The sequence below is a fragment of the Heterodontus francisci genome, chromosome 48 (assembly GCF_036365525.1).
Source record: "Heterodontus francisci isolate sHetFra1 chromosome 48, sHetFra1.hap1, whole genome shotgun sequence".
Lineage (NCBI taxonomy): Eukaryota > Metazoa > Chordata > Chondrichthyes > Heterodontiformes > Heterodontidae > Heterodontus > Heterodontus francisci.
The window spans coordinates 5,298,756-5,321,721 of record NC_090418.1 but is presented as its reverse complement, the minus strand read 5'-3'; the positions used below and the strand labels follow the sequence as shown (position 1 = coordinate 5,321,721).

The window sequence follows — 22,966 nt, the reverse complement described above, 5'->3', positions numbered from 1 at the left end:
TGCTCTTAGACCTTGAATTGTGGCTCTGGGATTGACAGCAGATTAATGATACGGGTACATAGACTCATACAGAACAGAATGAGGCCATTTAGCCCATCATGCCCATGTCAGCTCTTTGGTAGAGCTATCTAATTAGTCCCACTCCCCTGCTCTTTTGCCATGGTCGTGCATATTTTGCATTTCTATAGCACCTTTTATTACCTTGCTTTACAGCCAATGGAGTACTTTTGGAAGTGCATTCACTGTTGTAGGCAAGCCAGTAGGCAGCCAGTTTAAAAGATAAATATTGGCCCAGCACACTGGGGAGAAGTCCCCTGCTGCTCTTCAGATGGTGGCTGTGGGATCTTTTACATCCACCGGAGAGGGCAGAAGAGGCCTTGGTTTTTAATGTCTCTTCTGAAATATGGCAGCTCTGACAGTGTAGCACCTCCTCAGCACTCGCACCAAGTGAGTCAGCCTCAATTTTTCTGCTCAAGTCTCTGGTGTGGGATTTGAACCCATGGCCATTCGATTCAAAGGCGAGAATACTACCCATTGAGCCACAGCTGACAGCAGTAATTCACCCTTGCACAGTTCAGAATGCTCCTTTCAAACACTGTTAAGTCTGGAAGTACAGAGTCCAGAATCGTACTGCTGGGTGATTTATGCAGTGATGATATTTCGCACGCACCCAGCCCAACCAGTGCACTTCACTGAACTTCTAGTGGCGACACTGGGTTGTGGAGTACTTGTGTCCATAGTGTTATTCTCATGTGCTGATAAATATCTCTTAGTTCTAATGTGTCTGCTCTTTCTGCTGTTTTCCAGTCAGGCCGGGTATGATTTCACCCAAGTGCCTCAGCTTCTCACAGGCGCATGGGCAGAGTACACAGGTGTGACAGAAAACTTCTTGAAGGGCTGCAAGTGGTAAGTGGCAGATGTGAAACGTCTTTCACGGAGCTCTGAGGACCGTGAACTGTATACGTGTCTCAGACTCTTTTAGCAGGCGTTTAGTAATGGGGGAGTTGGGGTGAGTCCAGTCCTACCCTCACCTGCACTTCACATTGTAAACGGTGAGGGGATAGTAGCAGACTTCAGGATGTTTTACTACATCAAAGGCACTGTATAAATGCAAGTTGTTGAATGGCAATTAGGAGCGGGAGCTCTGGTTACCATTTGATGTATTTAGCTTCCCTGACCCAGAGGTCAGGTGTACTTCGTACCAGAGATTGACCTGGGACTCTCTTGGACATGTTCAACTCACTGGCTGAATCCACACCTGTCTGTGTTTACTGCCTTCTTCTCATGCTCTTCACCCCATCCGTGACCAACGAGTCAAGTAAGTGGCCTGAAGCCAGGCAGGAGGGATGTGTATGGTACAGAAGGAGGCCATTCTGTACCTGTGCCGGCTCTTTGAAAGAGAAATCCAATTAGCTCCACTCCACCCTGCTCTTTCCACATAGTCCTACAAACCTTTCCCCTTCAAATATTTATCCAATTCCTTTTGGAATTTACTATTGAATCCCCTTCCACCACACTCTCAGGCAGCGCATTCCAGATCGCAACAACTTGCTGTGTAGAAAAAAATGTTTTCTCATGTCGCCTCTGATTCTTTTCCCAATTACCTTAAATCTGTGTCCTCTGGTTATCTCCTGCCACCAGAAGCAGCTTCTCCCTATCTAGTCATAGAGTTATACAGCACAGAAACAGCCCCTTCGGCCCATTGTGTCTGCGCTGGCCATCAAGCACCTATTCTAATCCCATTTTCCAGCACTTGGCCCTTTGCCTTGTATGCTATGGCATTTCAAGTGCTCATCTAAATACTTAAATGTTGTGAGGGTTCTTACCTCTACCACCCCTCGGCAGTGCGTTCCAGATTCCAACCACCCTCTGGGTGAAAATTTATTTCCTCAAATCCCCCCTAAACCTCCTGCCCTTAACTTAAATCTATGCCCCCTGATTATTGACCCCTCCGCTAAGGGAAAAAGTTTCTTCCTATCTAACCTATCAGTGCACCTCATAATTTTGTATACCTCAATCATGTCCCCCCTCAGCCTTCTGTGCTCTAAGGAAAACAACCCTAGCCTTTCCAGTCTCTCTTCATAGCTGAAGTGCTCCAGCCCAGTCAACATCCTGGCGAATCTCCTTTGCACCCTGTCCAGTGCAATCACATCCTTCCTATAGTGTGGCGCCCAGAACTGTACACAGTACTCCAGCTGTGGCCTAACTAGTGTTTTATACAGCTCCATCATAACCTCCCTGCTCTTATATTCTATGCCTCGGCTAATAAAGGCAAGTATCCCTTCCTAACCACCTTATGTATCTGTGCTGCTGCCTTCAGTTATCTACAAACAAGTACACCAAGGTCCCTCTGACCCTCTGTACTTCCTAGGGTCCTACCATCCATTGTATATTCCCTTGCCTTTTTAGTCCTCCCAAAATGCTCACACTTCTCAGGATTAAATTCCATTTGCCATTGCTCTGCCCATCTTACCAACCCATCTAGATCGTCCTGTAATCTAAGGCTTTCCTCACTATTTACGACACCACCAATTTTCATGTCATCTGTGAACATACTGATCATACCTCCTATGTTCATGTCTAAATCATTAATATACACTACAAACAGCAAGGGTCCCAGCACCGATCTCTGTGGTACACCACTGGTCACAGGCTTCCACTCGCAAAAACAACCCTCGACCATCACCCTCTGCCTCCTGCCACTAAGCCAATTTTGGATCCAAATTGCCTTGGATTCCATGGGCTCTTGCCTTCTTAACCAATCTCCCATGCGTGACCTTATCACTAGCCTTACTGAAGTCCATGTAGACTACATCAACCGCTTTACCCTCATCACATCTAGTCACCACCTCGAAAAATTCAATCAGGTTAGTTAGACACGATCTCCCCCTGACAAAGCCATGCTAACTATCCCTGATTAATCCCTGCCTCTCCAAGTGGAGATTAATCTTGTCCCTCAGAATTTTTTCCAATAGTTTCCCTACCACTGATGTTAGACTCACTGGCCTGTAATTACCTGGTTTATCCCTGCTACCCTTCTTGAATAATGGTACCACATTCGCTGTCCTCCAGTCTTCTGGTACCTCTCCTGTGGCCAGAGAGGATTTGAAAATTTGTGTCAGAGCCCCTGCTATCTCCTCCCTTGCCTCACATAACAGCCTGGGATACATCTCATCTGTGCCTGGGGATTTATCCACTGGGCCCTACTCTTGCCCTTGGTATACTTATTAAAAGCCTTGGAATTTTCCTTTATCTTGCCCGCCAGTGTTTTTTCATGTCCCCTCTTCGCTCTCCTAATTACTTTAAGAACCTCCCTACACTTTCTACACTCCTTTAGTGCCTCTGCTTTTTTCAGCGCTCTGAATCTGCCATAAGCCTCCTTTTTGTTTCTTTATCCAAACTCCGATATCTGTTGACATCCAGGGTTCCCTGGACTTGTTGGTCCTACCCTTCAGCTTAACGGGAACATGTTGGCTCTGAACTCTCACTATTTCCTCTTTGAATGACTCCCAATGTTCTGATGTGGACTTTCTGACAAGTAGCTCCTCCCAGTCCACTTTGGCCAGATCCTGTTTGATCATATTGAAATTGGCCTTTCCCCAATTCAGTACCTTTATTTCCGGTCCATCTTTGTCCTTTTCCATAACTACCTTAAATCTTACTGAATTATGGTCACTATCCCCGAAATGCACCCCCACTGACACTTCTACCACTTGTCTGGCTTCATTTCCTAGGATTAGGCCCAGTACCGCCCCTTCTCTTATAAGACTTTCTACATGCTGGCTCAAAAAGCTCTCCTCTATGCATTTTAAGAATTTCGCCCCCTTTAAGCCTTTTGCACTAAGACTATCCCAGTTGATATTGGGGAAGTTGAAATCCCCTACTATTATAGAGCATAGAACAGTACAGCACAGTACAGGCCCTTCGGCCCACGATGTTGTGCCAAACCTTTAACCTACTCTAAGATCAAACTAACTACCTACCCTTCATTCTACTATCATCCATGTACCTATCAAAGAGTCGCTTAAATGCCTTTAATATATCTGCTTCTACTACCACCGCTGGCAGCGCATTCCACGCACCCACCACTCTCTGTGTAAAGAACCTACCTCTGACATCTCCCCGAAACCTTCCTCCAATCACCTTAAAATTATGCCCCCTGGTGATAGCCCTTTCCACCCTAGGAAAAAGTCTCTGACTATCCACTCTATGCCTCTCATCATCTTGTACCCCTATTATTACCCTATTATTTTTACACCTCTCTGCGATTTCCTACATATCTGCTCCTCTATCTCTCCCTGACTGTTTGGAGGCCTGTAGTACACTCCCAGCCAAGTGACTGCCCCCTTTTTGTTGTTAAGTTCTACCCATATGACCTCATTTGAGGAGCCTTCTGAGATATCAGCCCTCCTTGCTGCAGTAATTGACTCCTTGATCAACAGTGCAACACCACCTCCTCTTTTACACCTTCCCCTGTCACGCCTGAAGATTCTATACCCTGGAATACCCTGCCAGTCCTGCCCCTCCCTCAACCATGTCTCTGTGATATCAATACATCAATGCCCTCAACTCATCTGCCTTACTGGTAAGATTCCTTGCGTTAAAATAGATGCAATCCAGCCTTGCATTTTTCACTTGTGCCTTAACAGACCTATATTTGCTCTGTCTTCCAGACTGACTCAGTTTCTCTTCTATATTTGACTGTGCATCACCCCGTACTGTAACTCCACTCTGTATCCCATCCCCCTGCCAAATTATTTTAAATCCCCCCCACTCTCCACAACAGCACTAGCAAACCTCCCAGCAAGGATGTTGGTCCCGTTCCGGTTCAGGTGCAATTTGTACAGGTCCCACCTTCGTCAGAAATAGATCCAGTGATCCAGTAAACTCTTCACCATCTCTTCAGCCACGCATTCATCTGCTCTACCCTGCTGTTCCTAAACTCACTAGCACATGGCACCGGGAGTAATCCAGAGATTACAACATTTGAGGTCCTGCTTTTTAATCTGCTACCTAGCTCCCTAAATTCTTGTCGCAGGACCTCATCCCTCTTTCTATCTATGTCGTTGGTACCAATGTGAACCACGACCTCTGACTGTTCACCCTCCCCACTCTGTGACATCCTTGACCCTCGCACCCTATCTACTCTATCAAAACCCTTCATAATTTTGAATACCTCTATTATCTCCTCTTAACCTTCTCTGTTGTAAGGAGATCAATCCCAGCTTCTCCAGTCTCTCCACATCACTGAAGTCTCTCATCCCTGGTATCATTCTGGTAGATCTCCTCTGCATCCTCTCCAAGCACTTGACATCCTTCCTAAAGTGTGGTGCTCAAAATTGGACTCAAAACTCCAACTGACGCCCAATTGGTGATTTATAAAAGCTTGTTTGCTTTTATGCTCTATTCCTCTATTTTTAAACTTACAGATTTTTTTTTAAAGGCTTTTCTTTTCTGCCCTCTCCCATCCCCATCTTTGTCTCCCCCCCAACCACCCCTTTCTTCCCACCTTCCAGTGCCTGGGCTCCACTCACCACCTTCCCATTATGGCATGGGTCAGTTTGGGATTTAGCCATGAGACTGTCCTTGCGAACTCGGTGTGCAGCAGGCTGTGATATCCCTCTCTGCCTGAATCCCAAAGACACTAGGAACATGGGAACAGGAGGGGGGACATTTAGCCCCCCGAGCCTGTTCCACCATTCACTGAGATTGTGGCTGATGTGCGATTAACTCCACATACCCGTCTTTGCCCCATATCCCCTAATACCTTTGGTTAACAAAAATCTATTAATTTCAGATTTAGAATTAACAACTGATACAGCACCAATTGCTGTTTATGGAAGAGAGTTCCAAACTTCTACCACCCTTTGCGTGTAGAAGTGTTTCCTAATTTCACTCCTGAAAGGTCTGGCTCTAATTTTAGACTATGTCCCCAGTCCTAGACTCCCCAACCAGCGGAAATAGCTTCTCTTTATCTACCCTATCAGAAAAAATGGATCAGATCAACTCTTCGTGACATCAGCATGTCCCAAAGCGTCCCACAGCCAATTAAGTACTTTTTGAAGTGTGATTACTGTAGCTGGTAAGGCAAATTGATTCTCAGCATATTTTACGTCATCGTCTTGTTCTGGAGATATTTTGGTGTCTTTTAAGTTCAGTGATTCTGAAGCAGGTGTCTGCGTGGTTGCTTTTCCTATGTTCATTTGTAGTCTGAATTAGATTCAACAGAAGCATCTGTTCTGTACTCAACTTGTCATGTTGTCTGTCTTCTTTCATCCTAGGGCCCCGGATGGTTCTTGCATTCTGACCAACAGCGCTGACAACACACTGCGGATCTTTAACCTCCCGTCTGAGCTGTATAAGGGAGAGTGGGATGACCTACCAGAAATGGTATCTGCTTTTTATCCCCTATGCCATTCTTATCTTCTACGCAGACTCAGAGGGAGAGAGGAAAAAATAGGTTTCCCCACCCCAATCCCAAATTTCTCCCCTCCTGAAGCCTTTGCGTTCTGCCAGAGTGCGATTCAGCAGGGCAGGGCCCCATGAGCCCTGAGGGCACCTTTACCCCAACTACAGTGAATGTCGCAAGCCAGCCAGATTCCAACGTCCTCCTCTGTTCTCTTCCCAGGCTACAGTACCCACTCTTTATACTGGGCAGGTTGGAGCCTGCTACACGCAATGGGTGCTGTCACGGGCTATGATGGAAAACTCCCGTCATCTTAATAGGGGGTTTTTGCTGCTGCTAGATGTTTTGGGGACAGACGCATCTTGGTAGGGATTATCAGCACCATCCATAATACAGGAGAATCAGGAGGTAGTGATTCACATGTGAGACTTGCTGTGCATGTGTAAGAGTTGCTCGGTTACATATAGTGCTAAGTATTGTATACAGAATTTCGCTATTGAAGACACCAAACCATGCTGCCTGCAATGGAATTACAGTAGGTTCGTTTAAATCATTTAATGACGTTCCTGCTTTCTGTGCACCTGAGCAAGGTGCCAACTAGTGAGGAAGCAGAGTTGTTTCTGCTTGCTTGCTTAATCGAGCTGGAACTGGTAACTTGAAACTGGTGTTATTGCAAATTTATTTTTTGTTCTTTTGGTCAATTTAAGCCACTCCCCAGTTTTAAATGTGGATGTTTTAAGTGGTGGGACCTCCCAATTGAAATGTGGAACATTCTTAGAGGGCTTGAGAAGGTTGATGCTGAGAAGCTGTTTCCCATTGGCTGGAGAGTCTGGAAGCCTTAGGATAAGGGATCACACGTTTAGGACTGAGGTGAGGAGAAATATCTTCACTCAGAGGGTTGTGAATCTTTGGAATTCTCTATCCCAGAGGGCTGTGGATCCTCAGTCGCCGAGTATATTCAAGACTGAGCATGATAGATTTTTGGACACAAAGGGAATCAGGGATATGGGGATCGAGTGGCAAAGTGAGTTGATGTCGAAGATCAGCCATGATCTTTTTGAATGGCAGAGCAAATTTTGAGTGGCCGAATTGCCTACTTCTGCTGCCATTTCGTATGGATGTTGTTTATAAATAAATATAAATGGCAACGTCTCCCCTCTACCCCCCCCCCCCACCTCAGCTCATCTGCAGCTGAAACCCTCATTCATGCCTTTGTCACTTCTAAACTTGACTATTTCAGTTGGCTGTCCTAGCCAACCTCCCACCTTTTACCTGCCATAAACTTGAGTCCCATTCATCCATCACAACCTGTGCGTGCCAACACACATTGGCTCCCAGTTCAGCAACGCCTCAATTTTCAAATACCTCCATGGCCTCACTCCTTCCCTATCTTTCTAACCTCTTCCAGCCCTACACAACCCTGCAAGATTTCTGAATTCCTCCAAATCTGGCCTTTTGTGCATTCCTGACTTTAATCGCTCTACCATTGGCATTGTGCCTTCAACCTGGGCCCTAAGCTTTGGCATTCCCTCCCTAAAGCTCTCCGCCTCTCTAACTCTCTATCCTCCATTAAAATGCTCCTTAAAACGTATCTTTTTAACCAAGCTTTTGGTCATCTGTCCTAATACTCCTTATGTAGCTCAATGTTAAATTTGGTTTGATAACGCTTTTGTAAAGTGCCTTGAGACATTTTAGTATGTTAAAGATGATATATAAATGCAAGTTGTTATTCAGCCTTTTGTGAGAGCCTTCTGATTAGTCCCACTCCCACCCTGCTCATTAGCCCTGCAAGTATTTTTCCTTTAAAGTATTTATCCAATTCCCTTTTGGAAGTTAATATTGAGTCTGTTTCCACTGCCCTTTCAAGCAGCGCGTTCCAGATCATCATAACACTGCGTTTTAAAAAAAAATTCTCCTGGTCTCGCCTCTAGTTCATTTGCCTTTGACCTTATCTCCTGTCTTTGAATTTGCAGAGTGCTGTCCTGCGTATGTCTGAAGGAGATACCATATATGATTATTGCTGGTACCCAGCCATGTCCTCGATGACTCCTGAAACCTGTTTGTAAGTCTAGAGTATTACTGTAGATTCTGTATATTTGATATTTGGTTTGAAGAGTCCATATTCCCCAACGCTACACCACCGAATTTAACCCGCTAACAATATGGCAGGGGCACACAGCTTTGAGATTATGCAAATTATATCAGGCCATTAGTTATTCAGTAAAGCAGGTTTACTCTTCTCTTAAATGTTAGAATTTTGCACTCTTGGAATGACTGCGGACCATTAAACTAAGTGCCAGATTTCTCCTGTGTCACCTACAATGAGAGAGGTTTTTAATCTTATAATCATACAACACAGCAGGAGGCCATTCAGCCCATCATGCCTGTGCCAGCTCTGTGAAAGAACTATCTAATTAGTCCCACTGCTCCCCTCTTTCCCCACAGCCCTGCAAAATTTTCCATTTGAAGTATTTATGCAATTCCTTTTGAAAGTTACTATTGAATCTGCTTCCACTGCCTTTTCAGCCAGTGTATTCCAGATCACAACAACTTGGTTCATTTCAAAAAAATTACGTTTTCCTCATCTCCCCTCTGGTTCTTTTACCAATTATCTTAAATCTGCCTCCTGAGGTTACCTACACTCCTGCCAGTGGAAACAGTTTCTCCCTATTTACTTGATCAAAACCATTTTGAACATCTCAATTAAACCTCAGCGGAATCCAGAATAAGACATAATAATGCTGGAAATGTTTGTGATGAAGAAAAACATACCAGAAACATCACTATCCTGTCCTCTCACTTCACTGATGTGGAAACATCTTCTCTATGTCCACTTGTGGGGAAGTCTGAAACGAGGGGCAATGAATATAAGATAGTCACTCATAAATCCAATCGGGAATTCAGGAGAAACTGCTTTACCCAGAGAGTGGTGAGAATGTGGAACTCGCTATCACAGAGAGTGGTTGAGGCAAATAGCGTAGCTGCATTTAAGGGGAAGCTGGAGAACTACATGAGGGAGAAAGGAGGGGAAAAAATTACTTTCAGTGCTCAGTGACTCTGTAAAGAATCCATAGAGCAGAACAGAGGGGACAAAGAGGAGATTTGATGGAGGTATTTAAAATCGTGAAGAGTTTAGACCGAGTAAACAAAGAGAAACTGTTTCCAGTGGTTGAAGTGTCATTAACCAGAGGGCACGGATTTCAGATGTTTGGCAAAAGAGCCAGAGGCGATACGAGGAAAAACATTTTTTACGCAAGGAGTGGTTAGATTTGTAATGCACTGCCTAATAGTAGCCTTCAAAAGAGAATTGGATAAATACTTCAAGGATAAAAACATTGCAAGGGTATGGGGAAAGAGTGGGAGGCTAACTGGATTACGCTTTGAAAGGTGATCTGAATGGCCTCCTGTGTGCTACTGTTCTATGATTCAGTGATATGTTAACAGGGTGAGATGAAGAGGTTTGGGAGGATGTTTGTGTGGAGCATCAACACAAGCACGGACTTGTTGAACTAAATGGCCTGTTTCTGTGCTGTACATTCTGTGTGATATTGACTGAGCTGCAATATCTTTCCAGTACTTGTGGGTTTTTGTATCAGCCTTATTTGTACAGCACAGTGAACCCTGCTTTCTACAAAACCACATTCAGTTCAAAATGTCTTAATTTTGGTGGCCGGTTTCTTTGTATACGTGAATCCGCGGAACTGCTGAAACGCGAAGTGAGACAGCGGTCAGGGTACAGCTTGTAAACAGTGCACTGTTGCCGTTGCTTTCGCAGCCTGGCCAGCAGCAGTCGCGACAACCCGATTCACATCTGGGACGCCTTCTACGGGGACCTGCGGGCAACCTTCAGGCCGTACAACCACCTGGTGAGTTCGGGCGCTGGGCTGGGGATAACCTGCTTTCTACCTCCAACACCCACCCAGATGAATTTATCCAGCGGATTTATCAGGCTGTATACCCAGGCGTGGAGCGAGTTAGCCGATGTTCACTGGGGGAGCAGGTGGAGGCTGCAATTTTGGTTGCAGAGGTTGGGGTGGGAGGGGGAAATCAGCTTTGGTTACCGCTGCTGGTCATTGGCTGATTCTGCATGCTCAGTGAGTGTGGAATCAGGTTTGGCTGTGATGTCTCGTGCCGTACAATAGCTGGCATTAACTGTCGGCCAATTTCAGCCAGAATGGGCGCCAAGGGATTGGTGGGGGTTGGAGGGGGAAGTCAGTGAGGGAGGAATAACAGCCTCTCTTACAGCCGCAGGTGGTGCGGTGGCAGGGGGGTAAGGAGCAGCAAATGAGGGGAGCAAAATAAGCTTCACAAAACAGTTCTACACACAAAGGCTGGTGGACATTTGAAATTCTCTTCTGCAAACAGCAGTTGATGCTGGGTCAATTGCTAATTTTAAATCCAAGAATGATAGAATTTCGTTAACCAGAAGTATTAAGGGATTTGGGGCACAGGTATGTGAAGTTAGATCATTGATCACCCATGATCTCAGTGAATGCCGGAATGGGGTTGGGGGGCTGAATGGCCTCATCCTGTTCCTATTTTTCAGTGCCCATTTATCTCTGATTGTGAATGCAGAGTACAGGCAAACATCGTTATATTTCAAATTCCTCTGAGAAGGCCAACATTTGGTTGTGCCCCTAACTCACAACCCGCATAGTGTCAGTCAGGACATCCCGACTGTCATTAAACGTTACTGCTGATAAAAGCACCTTTAATGTATTTGACCATCCCAAGGTGCTTCACAGGAGTATTATCAAGCAAAATTTGGCACCGAGCTACATAAGGAGATATTAGGGCAAGTGGCGAAAAGCTTGGTCAAAAATGTAGGTTTTAAGGAGGGTCTAAAAGGAGGAGAGAGGGGCAGAGAAGATTAAGGAGGGAATTCCAGAGCTTAGGTCTATGCAGCTGAAGGCATGACCACCAATGGTGGCATGATTAAATCAGGGTTGCTCAATTGGATGAGAGCAAATACTCCCGGAGGGTTGTAGGTGTGGAGGAGGTTTGAGAGATAGGGAGGGACAAGGAGTGATTTGAAAACAAGGATGAGAATTTTAAAATTGAGGCATTGCTAACCGGGAGCCAGTGTCAATTAGGGAGCACAGTGAGTGATGAGTGAATGGAACTTGGGGCGAGTTAAGATACAGACAGCAGTCTTTTTCCAAAAATATACTGTATTCATAAAATTTGTGAAAGTACATTACAGTTCAGATTTGACATTACAGTTCAGTTTCCTTCAGTACAATACCTGGCTCTCTGAGGTGTAGTGAGGCACTACACTTACAATATATTTCATGTCAAACATACAACCTGGAAGGGTTTTCAAAGGTTCCAGCCCCTTGGTGCACCATGGCGGGAGGGCCTTAGACTGTGGTCTTTCCCCATTGAGCCTTTGTGGTGTTGCCCAAGCTTTAGTGCATCCCTCAGCAGGTAGTCCTGGACCTTGGATTGTGCCAGTCTGCAACACTTGGTCATTGACAGCTTCTTGCACTGGAAGACCAGCGAGTTTCAGGCAGACCAAAGTGCGTCTTTCACCGAGTTGATGGTCCTCCAGCAGCAGTTGATGTTTATCTTGGTGTGCGTCCCTGTGAACATGCTGTAGAGCTCTTGAGCCCTGTGCTACGGAGCTGCTCGGGATGAACCTCGACAAAAACCACTCCATCTCTTTCCAGACCTCCTTTGCACATTCCAAAAGGACATGGGTGATGGTCTCTTTCCCCGCCGCAGCTGCCTCGAGGGCAGCAGCACTGGCGCTGAGAGTCCGGCTGTGTGTGCAGGATCTAATACAGGCAGGAGACCAGGGAGGAAAGCAATGTAATCGTTGAGCATCGAGGTAACAAAAGCACAATGAAGTATACTCGGATATCCAGACACTGTTGGGGGGTCAACCACCAGCCAGTTAACTGCTATCACCAAGTGTGTGTTGTTTTGTATGCTGCTTGCAGGACGAGCTGACATCCGCTCACTCCCTCTGCTTCACGCCTGATGGGGTTCAGCTGTACTGTGGCTTCGACAAGATGGTGAGGGTGTTTGAGACGTCTCGCCCGGGCCGGGAGTGTGAGAAGAGACCGACACTGGGTATGTCCTACTGCTTTTCTTGTTTTCCCCCCACCCTACCTCTTTCACATGAGCTTGGGGCTTTCTTGATTGAAACATTAGAACTTATCAATTCGCTTTTGCGTCGTTTTGAAATGTCATTAAACCATCCTTCTCCTTAAAATCGTGGGCCCGAGGTTTTTTGCTTCCTCCTGTTAAGCTATGTTGCTGCAGTTTTTTGGATGTCACCGGCATCGAGTGCGCTTTAGGTTAATCATTATGTTGTGTTTATCAAATCCTGAGTAAGAAGGTCGTGGGTTCGAGTCCCGCTCCAGAGACTTGAGCACAAAATCCAGGACAAAACTCCCAGTGCAGTAATGAGGGAGTGCTGCACTGTCGGAGGTGCTGTCTTTCAGAAGCGAGGTTAAATCAAGGCCTTGTCTGTCCTCTAAAAGATCCCACAGCCACTTTTTCAAAGAGAAGGGGAGTTCCCCCTCTTAGCCACTATTTATCCCTCAAAACTATCAAAACTATCACCACTAGTTTGGTGAGTCAGTATTTAGGTAAGATCATTAGTGAATGAAGGGAGAGTTTAGGAATATTTTTAATTATGGAGACAATTGATGGGAAATCGTGGTGGGATCGGAATCTATAATGGCTTTTAGTAGGAGAGTGAAGAAATATTTGAAGAGGAATGCTTAAACAGGGCAGGGGAACAAAGCTAACTGGATACCTCTTTCAAACAGCTGGCACAGGTGCGATGGACCAAATGGCTGTATCCTGTGCTGTAAAATCCTTTCGTCCGTAGTCATAATTTCCTATAAAAAGATGGCCCACCAAAGAATTGCTGCACTTCTCGCATTGACGTGAGGTAGGGATGCAGAGGAAGAGACGAGTACAGCAGTGCCGAAGGCCCAAGAGAGTGGTCAGCTTTTGTGGGATAATTGGACAGATCATGTAGAAATCCAATCTCCAAAATGCCAGTGAAAGTCCTGCAAAATAAAGATGGGGGGTGTGAGCTGTTCAGTCATTCACAAGTCCAGGGCCTCGCACCGCTGATCGATCTCTCGTTCTCTTCCAGCGAAGAAACGGGGACAGACCGGGATCATCTCGTGCATCGCCTTCAGCCCCGACCATGACCTCTACGCCTGCGCCTCCTACTCAAAGACAGTGGGGCTGTACTCCCGAGACAAGGGGACAGTGCTGACCATTCTGCAGGGCCACCAGGGAGGGGTGACGCATGTGGTATTTTCACCCGATGGGAACCTTCTGTACACTGGGGGGAGGAAGGTAAGCAGCGGATCTTTGAGATGGTGGGCGGTACTCGGGGTGCAAAAGCAAGGAAGTTATGCTGATCCTTTATACATCACTGGTTAATCACCAGCTGGAGTATTGTGACCAGTTCTGGGCACTGTGCTTTAGCAAGATGTCAAGGCTTTAGAGAGGGTGCAGAGGAGATTTACTAGAATGGTACCAAGAATGAGGTACTTCAGTTAGGTGGAGAGACTGGCGATTGTTCTCCTTAGAGCTGAGAAGATTAAGGGGAGATTTAATGGATGTGTTCAAAATTATGAGGGGTTTTGATAGGGTGAGTAGGGAGAGACTGTTTCCACTGGTAGGAGTGTCAGTAACCAGGGGGCAGAGATTTAAAATAATTGGCAAAACAACCAGGGGGAAATGAGGAAACATTTTGCTATGAAATGGAATGCACTGCCTGAAAGGGCAGTGGAAGCAGATTCAATAGTAACTTTCAAAAGGGGAATGGGAGAAATACTTGAAAATGAAAATTTGCTGTGCTATGGGGAAAGAGCAGGGGGAGTGGGACTGATTTGAATAGCTCTTTCAAAGAGCTGGCACAAGCTTGATGAGCTGAATGGCCTCCTGTGCTGTGTGATGCTAGCTTCAGTCGAGAAGCCCCTTTGGTAACACCTGTTTTGCGCCACACCCCAATACGAATTTCTAACCCTTCACCCAGTCTGTGGGACTCCCTGATACCTGTCCAAGAAGCACAAAGGCAAAAACCTGTGGTCCACCTCTGGAGTTGCACTCAGTACCATTTTCTGCTGCACCTTTTGCAAGTATTCAGTTCTCTCGTATGTTTCCCTAAGGATCCAGAAATCCTGTGCTGGGACCTACGACAGCCTGGAAAAGTGCTGTTCTCCATGATGCGCTCAGCAACCACCAATCAGAGGATGTATTTCAATCTGGATCTGTGAGTAATCATTTAACTCCTTCCTAGTGAATTGCTCATGATCAGTTGATGATTATAAGTGTTTTATTTCTGGTATGCCTATGGACAGCATTGTGGTCAGACGTCGAGCCACCCTATAGTTGGCTGCTGAGTTAGACGCCGGGTGGGATTTACAGCCAGCAGGGTCTATTTAAATAGAGTCTCTATGAACTACAGCAAACAGAATTCATGGCTAAAACTACAGCAACGCATCCCGATAAGAGCAAGATAATTTTTCCAGCGAAATGCAGTGAACAGATGAGAGTTGTATGTGGGTAAAATCAATCCTGCTGTGCGGTCTCTGGGGGGGAATTAGCTCATCATCTCCATTCTGACGTGGAATAGTAGGGTCACTGTATGCAGCCCGTTTTTTTACATATATACCAGATGGCAAAGGGATTGGAAGGGACTTCAGAGTCACACTGCACCTCGCTGGCTAGTTTCCAGAGTCTGCTACTACACTGTGACTGTTGACAGTAACATTGAATGGGGGTATGTTGACATAGTGATTTACAATGGTGAATGTTGACAGAAAAAGCAGAAGATTTTGGGTTCAGTCCCCACTCCAGGCTCTTGAGCACGTAATCCAGACTGACATTCCCAATGCCAGTACTGAGGGAGCGCTGCATGGTCGGAGGTGCTGTCTTTAGGCCCCGGTATCCAGGCCAATATTTATCTTTTAACCAAGCCCTAAAAGGATGATCTGGTCATCATCTCATCGCTGTTTGTGGGAGCTTGCCATGCACAAATTGACTGCAGCTTTTTCTACGTTGCAACAGTGACTGTGCTTCAATAAATACTTCATTGGCTGTAAAACTTTGGGATATCCTGAGGTTGTGAAAGGCGCTATAGAAATGCAAGTCTTTCTTCCCGTTAAATGTTGACTGATTTCTCAGTCACCGGTAGTTGGAGCAGTTTGAGTGAGCGAATTCAGTGTTGCACAGGAAGTGTGGGTTTGTTTTGTGCACTACTGCGCTTAGTCCACATTTCCTGTCAGTGTCACTCTTGCAGCCTGTAATAGAAAGCTGTCACACCGTATTGATATAAAACTCTGACTCGCTACGATCAAGAAGAGCAGTGAGAGCACAGCAAGGAGAGCGAGCAGTGAGAGCACAGCAAGGAGAGCGAGCAGTCAGAGCACAGTAAGGAGAGAGAGCAGTGAGAGCACAGCAAGGAGAGAGAGCAGTGAGAGCACAGCAAGGAGAGAGAGCAGTGAGAGCACAGCAAGGAGAGAGAGCAGTGAGAGCACAACAAGGAGAGAGAGCAGTGAGAGCACAGCAAGGAGAGAGAGCAGTGAGAGCACAGCAAGGAGAGAGAGCAGTGAGAGCACAGCAAGGAGAGAGAGCAGTGAGAGCACAGCAAGGAGAGAGAGCAGTGAGAGCACAGCAAGGAGAGAGAGCAGTGAGAGCACAGCAAGGAGAGAGAGCAGTGAGAGCACAGCAAGGAGAGAGAGCAGTGAGAGCACAGCAAGGAGAGAGAGCAGTGAGAGCACAGCAAGGAGAGAGAGCAGTGAGAGCACAGCAAGGAGAGAGAGCAGTGAGAGCACAGCAAGGAGAGAGAGCAGTGAGAGCACAGCAAGGAGAGAGAGCAGTGAGAGCACAGCAAGGAGAGAGAGCAGTGAGAGCACAGCAAGGAGAGAGAGCAGTGAGAGCACAGCAAGGAGAGAGAGCAGTGAGAGCACAGCAAGGAGAGAGAGCAGTGAGAGCACAGCAAGGAGAGAGAGCAGTGAGAGCACAGCAAGGAGAGAGAGCAGTGAGAGCACAGCAAGGAGAGAGAGCAGTGAGAGCACAGCAAGGAGAGAGAGCAGTGAGAGCACAGCAAGGAGAGAGAGCAGTGAGAGCACAGCAAGGAGAGAGAGCAGTGAGAGCACAGCAAGGAGAGAGAGCAGTGAGAGCACAGCAAGGAGAGAGAGCAGTGAGAGCACAGCAAGGAGAGAGCAGTGAGAGCACAGCAAGGAGAGAGAGCAGTGAGAGCACAGCAAGGAGAGAGAGCAGTGAGAGCACAGCAAGGAGAGAGAGCAGTGAGAGCACAGCAAGGAGAGAGAGCAGTGAGAGCACAGCAAGGAGAGAGAGCAGTGAGCGCACAGCAAGGAGAGAGAGCAGTGAGCGCACAGCAAGGAGAGAGAGCAGTGAGAGCACAGCAAGGAGAGAGAGCAGTGAGAGCACAGCAAGGAGAGAGAGCAGTGAGAGCACAGCAAGGAGAGAGAGAGAGCAGTGAGAGCACAGCAAGGAGAGAGCAGTGAGAGCACAGCAAGGAGAGAGCAGTGAGCGCACAGCAAGGAGAGAGAGCAGTGAGCGCACAGCAAGGAGAGAGAGCAGTGAGCGCACAGCAAGGAGAGAGAGCAGTGAGCGCACAGCAAGGAGAGAGAGCAGTGAGAGCACAGCAAGGAGAGATAGCAGTGAGAGCACAGCAAGGAGAGAGAGTGAGCAGTGAGAGCACAGCAAGGAGAAAGAGTGAGCAGTGAGAGCACAGCAAGGAGAGAGAGCAGTGAGAGCACAGCAAGGAGAGAGAGTGAGCAGTGAGAGCACAGCAAGGAGAGAGAGTGAGCAGTGAGAGCACAGCGAGGAGAGAGAGTGAGCAGTGAGAGCACAGCGAGGAGAGAGAGCAGTGAGAGCACAGCGAGGAGAGAGAGCAGTGAGAGCACAGCGAGGAGAGAGAGCAGTGAGAGCACAGCGAGGAGAGAGAGCAGTGAGAGCACAGCGAGGAGAGAGAGCAGTGAGAGCACAGCGAGGAGAGAGAGCAGTGAGAGCACAGCGAGGAGAGAGAGCAGTGAGAGCACAGCAAGGAGAGAGAGTGAGCAGTGAGAGCACAGCAAGGAGAGAGAGTGAGCAGTGAGAGAACAGCAAGGAGAGAGAGTGAGCAGTGAGAGCACAGCAAGGAGAGTGAGTGAGCAGTGAGAGAACAGCAAGGAGAGAGAGTGAGCAGTGAGAGAACAGCAAGGAGAGAGAGTGAGCAGTGAGAGAACAGCAAGGAGAGAGAGTGAGCAGTGAGAGCACAGCAAGGAGAGAGAGTGAGCAGTGAGAGAACAGCAAGTAGAGAGAGTGAGCAGTGAGAGCACAGCAAGGAGAGAGAGTGAGCAGTGAGAGCACAGCAAGGAGAGAGAGTGAGCAGTGAGAGCACAGCAAGGAGAGAGAGTGAGCAGTGAGAGCACAGCAAGGAGAGAGAGTGAGCAGTGAGAGCACAGCAAGGAGAGAGAGTGAGCAGTGAGAGCACAGCAAGGAGAGAGAGTGAGCAGTGAGAGCACAGCAAGGAGAGAGAGTGAGCAGTGAGAGCACAGCAAGGAGAGAGAGTGAGCAGTGAGAGCACAGCAAGGAGAGAGAGCAGTGCGAGCACAGCAAGGAGAGAGAGTGAGCAGTGAGAGCACAGCAAGGAGAGAGAGTGAGCAGTGAGAGAACAGCAAGGAGAGAGAGTGAGCAGTGAGAGCACAGCAAGGAGAGAGAGTGAGCAGTGAGAGCACAGCAAGGAGAGAGAGAGAGCAGTGCGAGCACAGCAAGGAGAGAGAGAGAGCAGTACGAGCACAGCAAGGAGAGAGAGTGAGCAGTGAGAGCACAGCAAGGAGAGAGAGTGAGCAGTGAGAGCACAGCAAGGAGAGAGAGTGAGCAGTGAGAGCACAGCAAGGAGAGAGTGAGCAGTGAGAGCACAGCAAGGAGAGAGAGTGAGCAGTGAGAGCACAGCAAGGAGAGAGTGAGCAGTGAGAGAACAGCAAGGAGAGAGAGTGAGCAGTGAGAGAACAGCAAGGAGAGAGGGTGAGCAGTGAGAGCACAGCAAGGAGAGAGAGTGAGCAGTGAGAGCACAGCAAGGAGAGAGAGTGAGCAGTGAGAGCACAGCAAGGAGAGAGAGCAGTGCGAGCACAGCAAGGAGAGAGAGTGAGCAGTGAGAGCACAGCAAGGAGAGAGAGTGAGCAGTGAGAGAACAGCAAGGAGAGAGAGTGAGCAGTGAGAGCACAGCAAGGAGAGAGAGTGAGCAGTGAGAGCACAGCAAGGAGAGAGAGAGAGCAGTGCGAGCACAGCAAGGAGAGAGAGAGAGCAGTGCGAGCACAGCAAGGAGAGAGAGTGAGCAGTGAGAGCACAGCAAGGAGAGAGAGTGAGCAGTGAGAGCACAGCAAGGAGAGAGAGTGAGCAGTGAGAGCACAGCAAGGAGAGAGAGTGATCAGTGAGAGCACAGCAAGGAGAGAGAGTGAGCAGTGAGAGCACAGCAAGGAGAGAGAGTGATCAGTGAGAGCACAGCAAGGAGAGAGAGTGAGCAGTGAGAGCACAGCTAGGAGAGAGAGTGAGCAGTGAGAGCACAGCGAGGAGAGAGAGCAGTGAGAGCACAGCGAGGAGAGAGAGCAGTGAGAGCACAGCGAGGAGAGAGAGCAGTGAGAGCACAGCGAGGAGAGAGAGCAGTGAGAGCACAGCAAGGAGAGAGAGTGAGCAGTGAGAGCACAGCAAGGAGAGAGAGTGAGCAGTGAGAGAACAGCAAGGAGAGAGAGTGAGCAGTGAGAGCACAGCAAGGAGAGTGAGTGAGCAGTGAGAGAACAGCAAGGAGAGAGAGTGAGCAGTGAGAGAACAGCAAGGAGAGAGAGTGAGCAGTGAGAGAACAGCAAGGAGAGAGAGTGAGCAGTGAGAGCACAGCAAGGAGAGAGAGTGAGCAGTGAGAGAACAGCAAGTAGAGAGAGTGAGCAGTGAGAGCACAGCAAGGAGAGAGAGTGAGCAGTGAGAGCACAGCAAGGAGAGAGAGTGAGCAGTGAGAGCACAGCAAGGAGAGAGAGTGAGCAGTGAGAGCACAGCAAGGAGAGAGAGTGAGCAGTGAGAGCACAGCAAGGAGAGAGAGTGAGCAGTGAGAGCACAGCAAGGAGAGAGAGTGAGCAGTGAGAGCACAGCAAGGAGAGAGAGTGAGCAGTGAGAGCACAGCAAGGAGAGAGAGTGAGCAGTGAGAGCACAGCAAGGAGAGAGAGCAGTGCGAGCACAGCAAGGAGAGAGAGTGAGCAGTGAGAGCACAGCAAGGAGAGAGAGTGAGCAGTGAGAGAACAGCAAGGAGAGAGAGTGAGCAGTGAGAGCACAGCAAGGAGAGAGAGTGAGCAGTGAGAGCACAGCAAGGAGAGAGAGAGAGCAGTGCGAGCACAGCAAGGAGAGAGAGAGAGCAGTACGAGCACAGCAAGGAGAGAGAGTGAGCAGTGAGAGCACAGCAAGGAGAGAGAGTGAGCAGTGAGAGCACAGCAAGGAGAGAGAGTGAGCAGTGAGAGCACAGCAAGGAGAGAGTGAGCAGTGAGAGCACAGCAAGGAGAGAGAGTGAGCAGTGAGAGCACAGCAAGGAGAGAGTGAGCAGTGAGAGAACAGCAAGGAGAGAGAGTGAGCAGTGAGAGAACAGCAAGGAGAGAGGGTGAGCAGTGAGAGCACAGCAAGGAGAGAGAGTGAGCAGTGAGAGCACAGCAAGGAGAGAGAGTGAGCAGTGAGAGCACAGCAAGGAGAGAGAGCAGTGCGAGCACAGCAAGGAGAGAGAGTGAGCAGTGAGAGCACAGCAAGGAGAGAGAGTGAGCAGTGAGAGAACAGCAAGGAGAGAGAGTGAGCAGTGAGAGCACAGCAAGGAGAGAGAGTGAGCAGTGAGAGCACAGCAAGGAGAGAGAGAGAGCAGTGCGAGCACAGCAAGGAGAGAGAGAGAGCAGTGCGAGCACAGCAAGGAGAGAGAGTGAGCAGTGAGAGCACAGCAAGGAGAGAGAGTGAGCAGTGAGAGCACAGCAAGGAGAGAGAGTGAGCAGTGAGAGCACAGCAAGGAGAGAGAGTGATCAGTGAGAGCACAGCAAGGAGAGAGAGTGATCAGTGAGAGCACAGCTAGGAGAGAGAGTGAGCAGTGAGAGCACAGCGAGGAGAGAGAGCAGTGAGAGCACAGCGAGGAGAGAGAGCAGTGAGAGCACAGCGAGGAGAGAGAGCAGTGAGAGCACAGCGAGGAGAGAGAGCAGTGAGAGCACAGCAAGGAGAGAGAGCAGTGAGAGCACAGCAAGGAGAGAGAGCAGTGAGAGCACAGCAAGCAGAGAGAGCAGTGAGAGCACAGCAAGGAGAGAGAGCAGTGAGAGCACAGCAAGGAGAGAGAGTGAGCAGTGAGAGCACAGCAAGGAGAGAGAGCAGTGAGAGCACAGCAAGGAGAGAGAGTGAGCAGTGAGAGAACAGCAAGGAGAGAGAGTGAGCAGTGAGAGCACAGCAAGGAGAGAGAGTGAGCAGTGAGAGCACAGCAAGGAGAGAGAGTGAGCAGTGAGAGCACAGCAAGGAGAGAGAGTGAGCAGTGAGAGCACAGCAAGGAGAGAGAGTGAGCAGTGAGAGCACAGCAAGGAGAGAGAGTGAGCAGTGAGAGCACAGCAAGGAGAGAGAGTGAGCAGTGAGAGCACAGCAAGGAGAGAGAGTGAGCAGTGAGAGCACAGCAAGGAGAGAGAGTGAGCAGTGAGAGCACAGCAAGGAGAGAGAGTGAGCAGTGAGAGCACAGCAAGGAGAGAGAGTGAGCAGTGAGAGCACAGCAAGGAGAGAGAGTGAGCAGTGAGAGCACAGCAAGGAGAGAGAGTGAGCAGTGAGAGCACAGCAAGGAGAGAGAGTGAGCAGTGAGAGAACAGCAAGGAGAGAGAGTGAGCAGTGAGAGCACAGCAAGGAGAGAGAGTGAGCAGTGAGAGCACAGCAAGGAGAGAGAGTGAGCAGTGAGAGCACAGCAAGGAGAGAGAGTGAGCAGTGAGAGCACAGCAAGGAGAGAGAGTGAGCAGTGAGAGCACAGCAAGGAGAGAGAGTGAGCAGTGAGAGCACAGCAAGGAGAGAGAGTGAGCAGTGAGAGCACAGCAAGGAGAGAGAGCAGTGAGAGCACAGCAAGGAGAGAGAGGCAGTGAGAGCACAGCAAGGAGAGAGAGCAGTGAGAGCACAGCAAGGAGAGAGAGCAGTGAGAGCACAGCAAGGAGAGAGAGCAGTGAGAGCACAGCAAGGAGAGAGAGCAGTGAGAGCACAGCAAGGAGAGAGAGCAGGGAGCAGAGAGGCACAGCAAGGAGAGAGAGAGCAGTGAGAGCACAGCAAGGAGAGAGAGCAGTGAGAGCACAGCAAGGAGAGAGAGCAGTGAGAGCACAGCAAGGAGAGAGAGCAGTGAGAGCACAGCAAGGAGAGAGAGCAGTGAGAGCACAGCAAGGAGAGAGAGCAGTGAGAGCACAGCAAGGAGAGAGAGCAGTGAGAGCACAGCAAGGAGAGAGAGCAGTGAGAGCACAGCAAGGAGAGAGAGCAGTGAGAGCACAGCAAGGAGAGAGAGCAGTGAGAGCACAGCAAGGAGAGAGAGCAGTGAGAGCACAGCAAGGAGAGAGAGCAGTGAGAGCACAGCAAGGAGAGAGAGCAGTGAGAGCACAGCAAGGAGAGAGAGCAGTGAGAGCACAGCAAGGAGAGAGAGCAGTGAGAGCACAGCAAGGAGAGAGAGCAGTGAGAGCACAGCAAGGAGAGAGAGCAGTGAGAGCACAGCAAGGAGAGAGAGCAGTGAGAGCACAGCAAGGAGAGAGAGCAGTGAGAGCACAGCAAGGAGAGAGAGCAGTGAGAGCACAGCAAGGAGAGAGAGCAGTGAGAGCACAGCAAGGAGAGAGAGCAGTGAGAGCACAGCAAGGAGAGAGAGCAGTGAGAGCACAGCAAGGAGAGAGAGCAGTGAGAGCACAGCAAGGAGAGAGAGCAGTGAGAGCACAGCAAGGAGAGAGAGCAGTGAGAGCACAGCAAGGAGAGAGAGCAGTGAGAGCACAGCAAGGAGAGAGAGCAGTGAGAGCACAGCAAGGAGAGAGCAGTGAGAGCACAGCAAGGAGAGAGAGCAGTGAGAGCACAGCAAGGAGAGAGAGCAGTGAGAGCACAGCAAGGAGAGAGAGCAGTGAGCGCACAGCAAGGAGAGAGAGCAGTGAGCGCACAGCAAGGAGAGAGAGCAGTGAGAGCACAGCAAGGAGAGAGAGCAGTGAGAGCACAGCAAGGAGAGAGAGCAGTGAGAGCACAGCAAGGAGAGAGAGCAGTGAGAGCACAGCGTGAGAGAGAGAGCAGTGAGAGCACAGCAAGGAGAGAGCAGTGAGAGCACAGCAAGGAGAGAGGAGCATGAGAGCACAGCAAGGAGAGAGAGCAGTGAGAGCACAGCAAGGAAGAGAGAGCAGTGAGCGCAAGCAAAGGAGAGAGAGCATGAGCGCACAGCAAGGAGAAGAGCATGAGCGCACAAGCAAGGAGAGAGTGCAGAGCAGCAAGGAGAGAGAGCAGTGAGAGCACAGCAAGGAGAGATATGCAGTGAGAGCACAGCAAGGAGAGAGATGAGCAGTGAGAGCACAGCAAGAAGAGAGA

At 48.8% G+C, this 22,966-nt stretch overlaps 1 protein-coding gene across 1 annotated transcript in view; it reads left to right on the top strand.

Annotated features, from left to right (window-relative positions):
• The window catches only part of wrap53 (WD repeat containing, antisense to TP53), a 55,797-nt gene that overhangs the window by 5,578 nt on the left and 27,253 nt on the right, over window positions 1-22,966 (top strand). The window contains exons 4-10 of the mRNA XM_068023856.1: window positions 808-906; window positions 6,282-6,390; window positions 8,380-8,468; window positions 10,182-10,272; window positions 12,349-12,481; window positions 13,521-13,729; window positions 14,548-14,651. Coding sequence (XP_067879957.1) covers window positions 808-906; window positions 6,282-6,390; window positions 8,380-8,468; window positions 10,182-10,272; window positions 12,349-12,481; window positions 13,521-13,729; window positions 14,548-14,651 — 834 coding nt within the window. The remainder of the gene's footprint in view (window positions 1-807; window positions 907-6,281; window positions 6,391-8,379; window positions 8,469-10,181; window positions 10,273-12,348; window positions 12,482-13,520; window positions 13,730-14,547; window positions 14,652-22,966) is intronic.